At 47.0% G+C, this 12,501-nt stretch overlaps 1 protein-coding gene across 2 annotated transcripts in view; it reads right to left on the bottom strand.

The window, feature by feature from the left end:
• Positions 1-12,501, bottom strand: part of FOXN1 (forkhead box N1) — a 400,073-nt gene that overhangs the window by 132,857 nt on the left and 254,715 nt on the right. For both annotated transcript variants that reach the window (XM_069226168.1, XM_069226170.1), the window contains exons 3-5: positions 6,511-6,671; positions 3,155-3,637; positions 1,945-2,067 (exon numbers count right to left, since the gene is read on the bottom strand). In XM_069226168.1, coding sequence (XP_069082269.1) covers positions 1,945-2,067; positions 3,155-3,637; positions 6,511-6,671 — 767 coding nt within the window. The remainder of the gene's footprint in view (positions 1-1,944; positions 2,068-3,154; positions 3,638-6,510; positions 6,672-12,501) is intronic.

Below are 12,501 nucleotides of genomic sequence, written 5' to 3'. Positions count from 1 at the left end.
GCATTCCTAATGAGTCCCAAACTGTGACTTACCTCATTAATATTCAAGCAGTAGGTCGGTTTGAGACCCACTAGGAATCCCTATTTGAAATTTGTACGTTTTCTTACATCAGGAATTGTTATTTACGAATTGTGATCTTGTAAGAATCATAACTAGGAAATTGCAATTCTAAATGTTTGCACATATGGCTCTTAGTTCCAGTGGCATTGTGCACAAAGGACCCAAGTCTGAGCATACTCATCACATTTAGTGCTTTGCAGTGAAGTTAACAAAGAAGTGATGGGTGGAATGCTGATAATTACTTGGGGCAAAATTCAAGTCCATGGTTATTTTGCACATCATCCCACGTAAGTTTGGACTCATCCATATTCAAATCAGTCTTGAATGTGCTCCAATAATAAGAACAGTCTAGCCCAAACTGCCAGGTCCGATCCTTCCTGAACTGGAACATAAGTAAACTAAGAATGTTTATGCTGTGGTTGTTTTTTTTTTACAGGTGTAGCTTGTTTCCAGTGGTACAGTGAGCACAGGATCTACATCAGGACATAACCATCGCACTTAACCAGTAGCACTGAGGTATGCAAAAAAGTGATGGGTGGCATGCTTGAAATAATCTCTGCCATTGTTGAATACTTGAGGATGCCTCCCAAGCCATCAATAATTTGTACACCATGCCACCTCAGTTTGGACCCAGCCATATGCAAATCAATCTTGACCCTGTTCCAGTAGGAACAGTCCTGCCCAAAGTACTGCCAGGCCAGGTCTCCCCTAAACCGTGAGCAGCACAGGACATCAAAGAAATGTTTCCAGCTCAAAGCTGAAATTATGAACTTGTTGAAAAATTATTCTGCCTTTGGTACTCTTTAACAGTCTCTACCCAGAACACGTGGTCATGATTTTATTTTTATGGTCTGAATTTTCCAGCCATCAACAACTGGAAACATGATGGTCTCCCTTGTACGGTAAAAAAAGTCAAAGGCAGTACAAGACCCATCTTCAGTTCTGCTCTACTAATCAGTAGGTGGCAGGGACTCCAGAGCTGCCAAAGGGAGCTGAAGTCACCATAAGGATAGTTTATGTTGCATAAAGCAGACATGCCAGTGTTTATGCAGGTTAGGTTAGATATACTCACATTTGTGTGCCTTTCCATGGAAGAGGATCCACTTCCCATTATCACCTGCCACCTCTGCCTTACTGTTAAATGGAGTATATACATTCATGTCCTCTGTGAAAAGACAGCAGGCGTGCCATACTGTTGTAAGTTGGTCATGAGTAAGAAGAGCATTTCGCCAGTGCTCACAAGGCACGTCTCGTTGTGGTAACAAAAAGGTAGTGTCTGTCACTTGAAGGACAGTGGAGGTTGCTGGGGTTGGTCAAAACAGACTGGACGCATTCAAGCTCATATAATAAAGCAAAGAGGTATGCTTTGACTGCAAAAAGTACCTTGTGTAATGGATAGAAAGCAGCTGTACTATTTACCCGTAAAAGTTACGTTTTCGTTAGTCCCTACCCCTGTATATTTCGCAGTGGGCCAAATTCTGCTACAAGAATGGCACATTGAGGGGTGGGCAGAGGTAGAGCTGGATGATGGAGGGAGTGTATCAGGCACGTGAGAGACATTCCTGATACAGAATGGCATAGTATGACACAAGACGCACAGGTGGCCTACTCCGATCCCGGAGGACACACTTAGATGCAGCGAGATTCAGGAAGTGCATATTCGGCTTTAGGTGGAAGTGTACAGTAAGATACATAAGTAGCGAGAGTAAAGTGAGGGTCCGAGTTTGCTGCAAGATTTACACATTCAGGTGCAGGAAATTAACAGTTGAATGTAGAAGGGAAACAGTCTGGAGCAGAAGGGCAGTCAAAGAGGCATAGCAAGATGCCGGAATCTCACATTCTGTTGGAGCAAGTGCACAGGCGGATGGAATGCCCTGATCTCACCTGGTGAAATGGCTGTGGTGAGCAGTACATCTGCTGGGATGGTGGCTGGTAACAGTACATCTCGGCCCGCGCTTCCTGCTGGGGTCTCACTAGGAGGCTTGCCGTTAGCTTCACTTCTGAACCCTGCAGGAGTATTATTATAAAAAGACATTAGCATGGTGTTCTTTTTTAGAGAAGAGTTCCCCTCACCTTTTTTTCTACCTTTCCCTGGCACCACACACTAGTATCAACAGAAACTCCTAGAATTGGGAGGACCAAGGCCTACTTTATATGCAGTAGGGAGGCGTATTGTACATATTGAATCCTCCAAGCTCCCTCTGTCCTCCTCCAACCACATCCACCACTCCTCTAGTTTAGGTGTCTTTTACCTTCAGACCTAGATGGGGCTGGTTGTTTCCTTCAAAGTAAGGTTACTCCGCGGTTTGCCAGATTTGGTTTGTATTTAAGGTGATCTTTCAAAAGCATGTCTCTATATAAGGTGATCTACCAGTGGACACTATCAGGGACACAGCACTAGCCTCAGTGTGTAAAGTGTAGGATCCATGGACACTGTGAACAAAAGCCCTAATTAGAAGATTTAGTAGTGGAGATATATTGTGGCTAGAATTTACGATTCCAGCCAGTTTCGCATACTACTATTCCATCCATTATGAGTTAACTCCACGGAATGGGGAATGCGGACCTGGAGTATCGGTCTCATTTCCTGTCTACTCTGAAAAGGAGGTTAGCAGGATAGGGTGGGGACATTGCAGGGCTCCTCGCGCCTTGAGTATCTTTTGGGGGCCAATGACTGGGCAAGGCTTCACCACAGGGCTTATTCTCAAAGAGATTTTACAGGATTTTGCTCTGCTATAAGGAGAGATGTCCAGGAACATACGCAGTACCCCAATGATAAATTCTGTATATAAAGTAAGTCATGCAGAGACAACAACTATTCCTTAGCTCTGAACTAGATCTTAAAATGGCCCTTTGTGAACATGTGAGATACATTTAAAACTGCAGTCTGCAAGTACACTTGGAGCTATCTGGGGACACTGATTTGGTTTGTATTACTGTGTAAATTAGGAGCTATTAGTGACAGTGTGTCTACTACTGAACTGTGTATTTATACTACCTCTATTCAGATACCCAAACATTGAGTTCCAGCAATGTTTGACACTCTAACTCAATAGGACACCTAAAATGGTGCAAGTAAAGAAGCATAGCTCACCATGACTTGTGAGCTGCAGTGGTGGTTCGTATCGTACCAGCTTGGCTCAGAACACACTTCAGGGGCACGTGCGGAAAATGGCTCCATCTCACTGGCTTCTTTTGAGACCATCATCTCAAAGCTTCCTGCTCTTTCCTCATTTTTAAAGGAGTGCTGTGCAAGGACCATTGGTTGGTGAGCGTCCAGGAAAACGTCCTCGCTGAATTGCCTCTTGTACGGGTGAAACTGATCCCGCCCACCCTTGCTGAACCGCTCATAGTGTCCATCTGTGGTCTCTTCACAGCTGTACCGTCTTAATTTTTCACCAGGACAAACCTTGAACGTGCCACTGGCTAGGGTGCCTTGGTTGGTTCGGAATATCCCCTGCATTTGGTCCTGTGGAAGAGGAGGAGGAGAGGGACTTGGACTCAGAGAGCTCTCCGACATGTTTCTTTGAGTCTCACACTCTGAGCTGTAGGCCTGGCAGGTGAAGTTGGTCTTATCCTGAAATAATAAGCAAACATATAACAGTAGACTTTATCAGAAGGTTGATTCTTGGAAAACTGAAATTAGTATGTTTGGATTTAGGGTCAGCTTCGTCTCAGCAAATGAGCAGTTTGGTGGCAATTCTATTTAATAAACTTTTACATTGATATTGAGTGATAAAAAAATTGACACCTGGCAATGACACGTATGTTGGAGTTGAGGCAACTGAAGCAGAGCAACAAAGGTACATCTGGAGACCAGTTAGTACCCGAGGTTAAGCGTCAGCAGGAAAATGTGCATAGACTATAATTAATCCCCTGATTTACCTCTGCTGTTTTAATACAGTTTCTCTTTCGTTAGACTTCTCTTTGATATCCATAAACAGAAGAAACTTTCTACACATGTTTGAGATGCCTTAAACACTTTTTAAACAACATTTTTCCATGAAATCCATGAAAACATTAAAAGAAAACAGGCCTATTTTTAGGCAACATTTTCCAATGCCCCTTTTCAGTTGTCTGAAAGAAAGTTTTTACTCAATATTCATATTAATGGTAGTAATCCCTAAAGGGACTAATAGTTGCTCATTCCATAACTGGTTTACATAGAGTGGAAAATGAGCCAGGCCCCTTTGAGCCATTAGCTTGGTAATTGTCATTCACACATTTGGTCAGCCCACAGAACAGTTATTGGGTTTTTGAGTGTCATGTAATGTGAGTGATGGTATTTTGCTGGTGTAGGAGAAGTCCATGTTGGGAAAAGATGAGCACCAAGAGGCAAAGTAGTCCGTCACCAGCCACCACTCCATCCCACACCAGCTCTCTGCGGAGCAGGAAGCTTTTGTATAAGCAGAACTGCTGGAGACAGAACTGCTCGTCCTTCCCACCCAGCAAGATAAACAGGGCCTCACTAGAGGAGTTCACTTTCAAAGAGATTCTTGGTGGGACTGATGCAGTTTTGTATCCAAAAGTTCTCATTACATTAGGACGATTCCAGCTCGCACTGGGCCAAGTCCATAGGACATTCATTCTGTTTACATCTAAGACAAAAAGAATATATTCAAGAGCTCCAGTTCTGCTGGGTTTACTTCCACAAATGTGAGTCTTCAAAGTGGAATGCTGGCAGCACGTCATTTATTAAATCGTTGAGCCTAGAAATTGAAAAGGAATCTACATCTGGCTGGTGAATGAGTAATCAGTAGAGAGCCTGGCACTGTGCCTTAATGGGAGTCTCTCCACATAGGAACATGTTGACCATCAGATGTGTTGAAAATTACTCAAGGTTTTAAAAAGAGAATGGATTAACTGTTTAGCGGTTATCAAGATAACCTTGCTTGTGGCATATAAGTGTGAGTTCCAACACGTTTGTTTACCAGTGTTCCTCACTGACAAACTAAGAGTTCCTATCTACAGATTTCATAAACAACAACTTCAGTTGTGATAGCTGTTGAGCCCTATAGTACACTTTCATACCAAGAAGCTGGAGGCTACTGGAAATAGTAGTTTTAAGTCTTTGCTTACATCCTGCCCAGATATAGGTTTTAATGTGGCGCTGTCTGTTTAGCAGAACTTCTTGCATGCATCCGTAAACCTAGCATCCCGAAGATTTACTTAACTCTTTGTTCTCGGACACTTTTGACAGTATGAACTCTTCCCCATAGTGATAGATGTGGTTGGGGCCACTGTGTAAAGTCTTTTTTCATCTTTTCATCAATAATCTTGATATTGTTGAATACCATGTCTTGCATTCTCCCATTAATTTTAACAGCAAGGTAGGTTTGGCTCTTGGGACTCATGAATGGACCGTTTTTCAATGATCTGTTAGTAATAACAATTGTAAGAGGTAATAATACCTCACTGTACGAAATTGTGTTATTGGTTAAGGGGGGTTGGACGCCCTACTCCAGCAACCACACAGTCCTTCTCAGGGTGAACCACAAAAGTAGCTAAGTTAACCTTTGCTTAACTGTCTGGTAGCTTCACACAAAAGCAGTCAGCCTTAATTTAGAAGCAATCTGTAAAGTATCTACGCATAACACAAACAGCAATAAAGTGAAAACACAACACAAAGAAAAATCCCAAACCGATATAGAAAAAAGAGTAAATATTAATAAATAAAATCATACCAAAACAAAATATATCTAATTAGTTCAACCAGAGTGATGAATTTTTAAAATTTGTAGTGTAATCTAGTACCTAAAAGATCAAATCGCCAACCGCTGGAATCTGGTCATGCAAGACCAAGTCAAAGTTAAGGCTGAAAATGATGAAGCACAGATTAGATACAAGTCGTAGATTGGGCCCGGCCTTGGCTTACCTTCAGGCTTAGAAGGAATGTCAAGAAAATGTTCTGGTAGATTCTCAGCGGGTTAAGGCAGCAGACAGTAGCTGCCAAAATTAATCAACATAGAGTTCACTTCCGAGCTGCCAATATGGAAATAAATTCCAAAGCATTATCAGCCAGGTTGCAATATTTCCTGGGTTCTGCCACTCTTATGTGTTTACTATGCTGATAATGTCTTCACGTTTCTAAACCCAAATTGATCATTTAGAACCCAAAGTGGCATTAGAAATTGTGTGCGTGTGGGGGGGAAGCGGGGAGTATAACTCTACGTAGATGTGTTGGCAGGCAGCTGGGAGGGTATAACAGAGAACTCTGCTGTGATTTCTGGAGGAGGTCGTAGGCGCCCCAAGCCGGTGACTGAGGCATAACATGCAAATGGAAAAGGAAGTCGCTGTTCCAGTTTCAAGGATGACAGGTTACAGCTGTGGGGCAACGACAAACGAAACACAGTGCATGGTGGTAAATATCATCTGGGTGAATTCTTGTGAGTTTTCGGTTTTCGTAATGCTCTGAGGAGTCGTGGGGTGCAACGGGCAGGCTGTACTCACGGTTTGTAAACTCGGGGAGCCTGAGTCTGTTCGGATCTGCATTTTCTGGTTCAGTTGTTGGTTGGCACAGCAGCCGTCCTCCACAGAGTCTGAAGCGTCTCTATCATTGGAATGACCTTGGAGAATGGAAACCTTTAGTGGATTTTGGTCGGTCTGGAAATCTGTCAATAAATGAAAGCGATCATTGTTAATGGGAGGGAGGAACCAATATCGTTAGTGAAAGCAGATGACGTTCAGAAACAGGGCAACTTCAATATCCAGTGTATTTCTCTAAAAGGCTGACATGATAATGCAGAATTTGTTTGGGAGATGCCGTTCTCCTAATTCAGATAGAATATATGAAAATCTGCCAGTGTTAAAGTCGGATTTTCCATGAATGTTCTAGGATGAATAGGTGTGTTATCTGCAAACACATAAAGTGTGTGGGGTGGTGTAGGGGAGAACAAGTCTCTTATGGCCTGTTCAATGTACGCTGGTTAAGCGTTTGCCGTAGTGAATGTGGACGTATGGGTGTGTCGGGTGGCTAGACTTATGAGGGAGTTCCCTTTACGGACTAGGTGATCTCACACACATTATAGTGTCATGCTTCATCATATGACCACCTAGCCCCACCCAGGTAAGATGATACTACCTGGACGGACTCAACCTCATTGTTAAGAGAACTTTAGAGGGGATGCTGAGATTTTATCTTGCTGGATAATACAAGAGATCCAAGTAAGAGTAGTGAAAAATAAAATTACCTTACAAATCACCTGTTTGGTTAGGAAATCTAATATTGGTGTTTGTAGGTAAGAGTAAGGACGGGGATGGGGACTCCTTTGAGTATGATGGCTCAAGGCGTCTAAAAAATGGGGACCAACATGTTTCTGCCCGCATTAAGAGCCAAAAAGGTCTGGGGCATTCATCAGGGTCAAGGATCCCTAAAGGTGAGGAGCATAGCTGAATGCTCGTTGAGAAAGGTAAGTGCTCAAAGGAAAATAGGCCTACCTCGATATAAGGGGTATTCCTCTGCGCGAAAAAGGCAGTTAGCTTCTGGTTTGGGAACTGACGGAGGGGGGTTGCCCCTTGTAGTCACACTTACTCCAAAGGCAGCAACATGATCGTGCACCTATGTGGGCTGTTTCCCAGCCACTTGTTCCCGGCAACCCCGCTCCTATCTCTTGTCGATAGGGAGCCAGTGGTGGTACCGCTTAGAGGACAGTGCCATAGTCGAGTGTGCTGGTAACCAGGGCATAGGTTACGGTTTTACGGCAGTACTTTGGGATTCATTTGATTATCTTCCGGAGAAGTCGGAGTGTGTGAAAGCATGAGGATGCGGCTGAGTTGACTTGGTGGGTCATGGTGAGTGATGAGTCCAGGATGATGGTGAGATTGCTTGGGTGGTGCCAAGGGTTGATGGCCACCAGGGGACGTCTCAGGCTGATCTTGGGGTGCTTCTAGTCCTCTGGGAAAGTGGCTGTCTCTATAGAACAGTTGAAGGTGTGGCAAAGCTCGGGTGAGATGGATGTGTTGGCCTTGTTAAAAATGTGGTGAGGACAGGAGTCTGTAGGGCTCTGGAGTAGATGCTGCTCATGATGGTGAGGGTCTCATCTATGGAGATGGTGGTCCAGCGGCGTACAGTCTGTGGTGGTTTGGGAGGTTGTTGGAGGGCTCGGAAAGGTGCTAGGGTGTTGGCGCATTCTGAGATCCATTGGTGGAAGTTCCATGCGAAGATGTTATCGTCTGCGGTGAGGGGCAGGGAGAGACTTGCTGACGGGATTGGAGAGCTGTTCCTCGGTGATCCAGTTCCATTTTCTGCTTGGGGCTTGGAGTGTGTGGAGGTAGATGGTCTGTGAGGTGATGGTGGAATGGATGCAGTGGTGGTTGGTCCAGTGAAGTGTGGAGGTGTTGTCAACTGGTATGTTGTTGCTAGTGGAAAAGATGGCATTGAGCGCATGTCCTGCGATGTGTGTTGGCAAAGTGACCAGTTGCTTTAGTCCTATTGTGGCAAGATTGTTGAGCAGGGAAGGGGTGTTGGTGTGGTTGCTGGTGTCAATGTGGTAGTTAAGGTCGCCGAGGAGGAAGTAGATTGAGGAGCTGAGAGAGTGAGGAGAAAGGCTTGATGGGGTCCTGGTGGCCTGTAGATGAGGATGCCACAGAAGTTTGACTTGGGTGGGCGTGTATCTGGAAGTGGAGGTGCTCCATGAGGGGGAGTGTTTTTCTGCATTGGTTGCTAAGCCGAGGGAAGATTTGTGTACGATGACTAGGCCGCCACCTGGGCGAGAAGGCCGAACTTTGTGGAACAGTTTGTAGTCGCTGAAGATGGCGATGTCCCGTACAGATGCTGGGTTTGTCTGAGTTTCAATGAGGAAGGTGATGACTGGGTGAGTGGAGTCCAGTAGGTCCCAGAGTTCTACTGCGTGTTTGTGGAGGGAGCGAATGTTGAGGAGGGTGCAGCTAAGATGCTCCGGTTTGGTGTTCAATGGTTTCGCGGTGGGAGGGTCCTGTGTTTGGTGAGGGTGTGGTGGCAGGGGAGGCAGGAGAACGGTCCGTGGGTGTCTCTGGGTGATGCAAGAGGTCTGGCGGCAGATCGTCCTGTGTTCAACGCATGGAGGGTCTTCTTGTTGTAGCGATGGAAGGTCAAAGGGCCAGGGATTGAGGCGCGGATGGGGGCAGACGGGCTTGCCATTGGCATTCCAGTGGCGGGCCAGTGACACAGCCGCACATTGGCTGCCATTAAGAAAGGGAGAGAAGCGGGGTCCGGTCAGCTAGGAGGTGGGAGGGTGGGAAAGCACTTTGCTGGGAGGGAGAGGGCGGGGCATAAGTGCAGTAGCGATGCAGGAAAACACAGGCAGAGTGAAAGGAGAAAGAGACAAAAAAGAAAGAAAAGCAAAATTGAATAAAAATGACAGAAAAATAAGCAGAAGTACAAAGCAGAAGTGGAAAGCATGAATAAAGAGAGACAGCAACATACTTAAATGCAGATGCCCACTAGGCCACCAGGGATGGGCCTCAAACTGAAAGTCAGGCAGGTTCGCAGTTAGCTTGCAGCAGAAGCAGCAGCAAACAGGTGGAGTTGCACAAAGGAGGGTGAACAGACACTGACCAGGAGGTACTACTGAAGTGGAGAGCCGCGAGGAGCAGGCAGCGCTCATCGGCCAACTCCAGAACAGTGATGCAGCCCTTAAACAGGGAAATGATTAATCGGCACAGACCCCCAGAATGAGCAACATGGGCCCTCTCTTTGGGCATCTGCATGGTTGAGCGCCTCCCTGCGGCGGTGCATGACCTAGTTGGGATCCGACCCTTACGTAATGGGTTGCTAAGTACAGGCAACCGAGCTCCTACAGTTTGTGACCTGATGCTTAACTGACCTGGGTGGCTGAGAAATGAACCCCATACATGTTGGCCTTGGTGACATGTGGAAAGGGCCACTACAGGCATCTGCCTTATTCAAGAAATGCATCTTCTTAAGGTGGACTGGCGGCACATGCATTCCAGATGATTCGACCACCAGTACTTTTCATTCATCATAGGGAAAAAAGCAGGCATAGCAGTACTGTTAGCTTCCCACTTCCCAGGTAGGGTAGTACATCCACAGGCAGAAATCCGCGGTAGACTCTTATGACTTCGCATAACCCTCCAGACATGTACATTCACACTAGCCACTTTATATGCTGCGAATGACCACCAGGAGGCTTTTATCCTCACTGCTCACACGCTTACCCCATGGGGACTGGAATAACTGGGCACCTATTGCCTAGTGGATGTATGGCTCATGCATCACCCTCTAGAAAAGACATACTCTTTCTTTTCTGCTGCCCACCAGTCCTACACTAGACTGGACCTCTTCCTAGCAACCATGCAACTCCTTGCATCTACTACAGTGGTTGATATTGGAACAGCCACCCTCTCTGCCCTGCTTAATATCACTATCTTAACCACAGACTTTTAAATACTAGGCACATATTGTGGAGATAAGGGAAATGATAACCCAGTTACCCCCATAGTGCTGTTATGGGATACCCTGAAGGCAGTGCTTCAAGGCCCTCTTATTTCATCAGCTGAACACCTAAACAGGGACAGAAGAGATAAGAGTGTCACACTTGAGGGGAGGGTGAAAGAACTAGAGGAAGTTAACAAACAAACAGGGTCACATAAGGTCCGCCGCAAACTCACAGCAGCGCACAAACAGCTCAGGGCTGTGTATATGGATAGGGCAGAATATTATGCCGGGGCAACAAAGCAGGCCGCCTCTTGGCATACAGTCTCTGAGCCCAAGCTGTTCAACAACAAGTGACTACGTTTGAGGAACCAGAGGGCAAACAGCTACTCCGAGATGACTACATAGCACAGTCGTTTGAACAATTCTATGCCGACCTATATGTAGTGGATGATTTAGAGGAGGAAGATACCCCCTTTAATTTGAAACAATCTCCTTTGGAACAACTCACCTCGCAGGACATCTCCCACTTGGATCGAGACATCCAATTAAATGGGGTGCAGACTGCGATTTCTCATTTGCCATCTGGGAAAGTTCTTGGGCAAGTCAGATTCACTTCCTACCTCTGCAAGCTATTTGCCACGTCCCTGGCCCCCATAATTGTCCAAATGTATGATTAATTTAATTCTACGGGCTCATTAACAGACACTGTGAAACAAATCTCTGTAACTGTGCTGTCCAAACTCGGCAAGAACCCACTACATTGTGGCCCTCATTCTGACCTTGGCGGTCGGCGGAGAGGCGGCGGTCGGACCGCGAACAGACCGGCGGTCCAAAAAATGGCATTCTGACCGCGGCGGTCACCGCCGCGATCGACCGCCACTTTCCCACTCCGACCGCCACGGCGGTCATGACCGACGGGCTGGAGTTTGCGCACTCCGGCCCGGCGGTCGACCCAAGACCGCCAACCGTATCATGACCCTGCTTACCGCCGCGGTTTTTGGCGGTCGGAAACCGCCATGCGAACCATGGCGGTAGGCACTATCGGGGCCAGGGAATTCCTTCCCTGGCACTGATAGGGGTCTCCCCCACCCCCCACTACCCCCCACGAGTCCTCCCCCCACACCCTCCACCCCCCCAGAGGTGGTACGAACCCCCTGGCCCCCCCACCCCGACATGCACATACACGCACCCCGACATGCACGCACCCCCAACATGCACATATGCACACCCCCTACACACACACATACACAACGGGGGCACATACCCGCACACATACATGCCAACATGCGCACCCGCCGAACTACACACATTGCCCATAGGCACAGCAGCACCCCCCGCCCGCATGCACGCACTCACACACCCCCTCTACACACCCCCATGCACGCACACATCACACAACACCCCCCACCCCCTCCCCTCACGGACGATCAACTTACCTTGTGCGTTGGTCCTCCGGGAGGCGACGGGAGCCATAGGGACGTGACCGCCAACAGAATACCGCCAACATGAGACCGCCACACAGAAATGTGGGTCGTAATTCTGGGGGCGGTGTTCTGCTGGCGTGGCGGTGGAGGTTGACCAGTCTCCACTTTCCCGCCGACCGCCAGTGTGGCTGCTGGCGGTTTTCCGGCGGAACGCTCCCAGCGGTCGGAATACGCGCAGCGGCATACCGCCGCGGTCGGCGGTCTTTACCGCGGCGGTAACTCGCGGTCTTGCGAAAAGACCGCCAAGGTCAGAATGAGGGCCTGTGTCTCTTACTGGATGATTTTATTATTAAATGTGGACTTTAAGAGCTACAACACCATCTTAGCAAACTGCTTGGCTCCATATCTGCAGGGACTCATAGATACAGATCAATCGGGGTTTATCCCTGCGAGGAATTGCAGTGATAACACAAAGCGTTTATGTTACTTACTAGATAAAACTCAGCACTACCGGATCCCTGCACTCTTTTTGTCAGTGGACAAGGAGAAAGCGTTTGACCCATCTATTTGCAGTCATCCGGAAAGTAGGCCTCGATGAGAGGTTTAGAGGTGGGGTGGGTGTAGCTATGAGAGTCCCCGAGT

Source organism: Pleurodeles waltl, chromosome 3_1 (genome assembly GCF_031143425.1).
Source record: "Pleurodeles waltl isolate 20211129_DDA chromosome 3_1, aPleWal1.hap1.20221129, whole genome shotgun sequence".
In the NCBI taxonomy this organism is placed as follows: domain Eukaryota; kingdom Metazoa; phylum Chordata; class Amphibia; order Caudata; family Salamandridae; genus Pleurodeles; species Pleurodeles waltl.
This window is presented reverse-complemented; position numbering and strand designations above follow the sequence as displayed.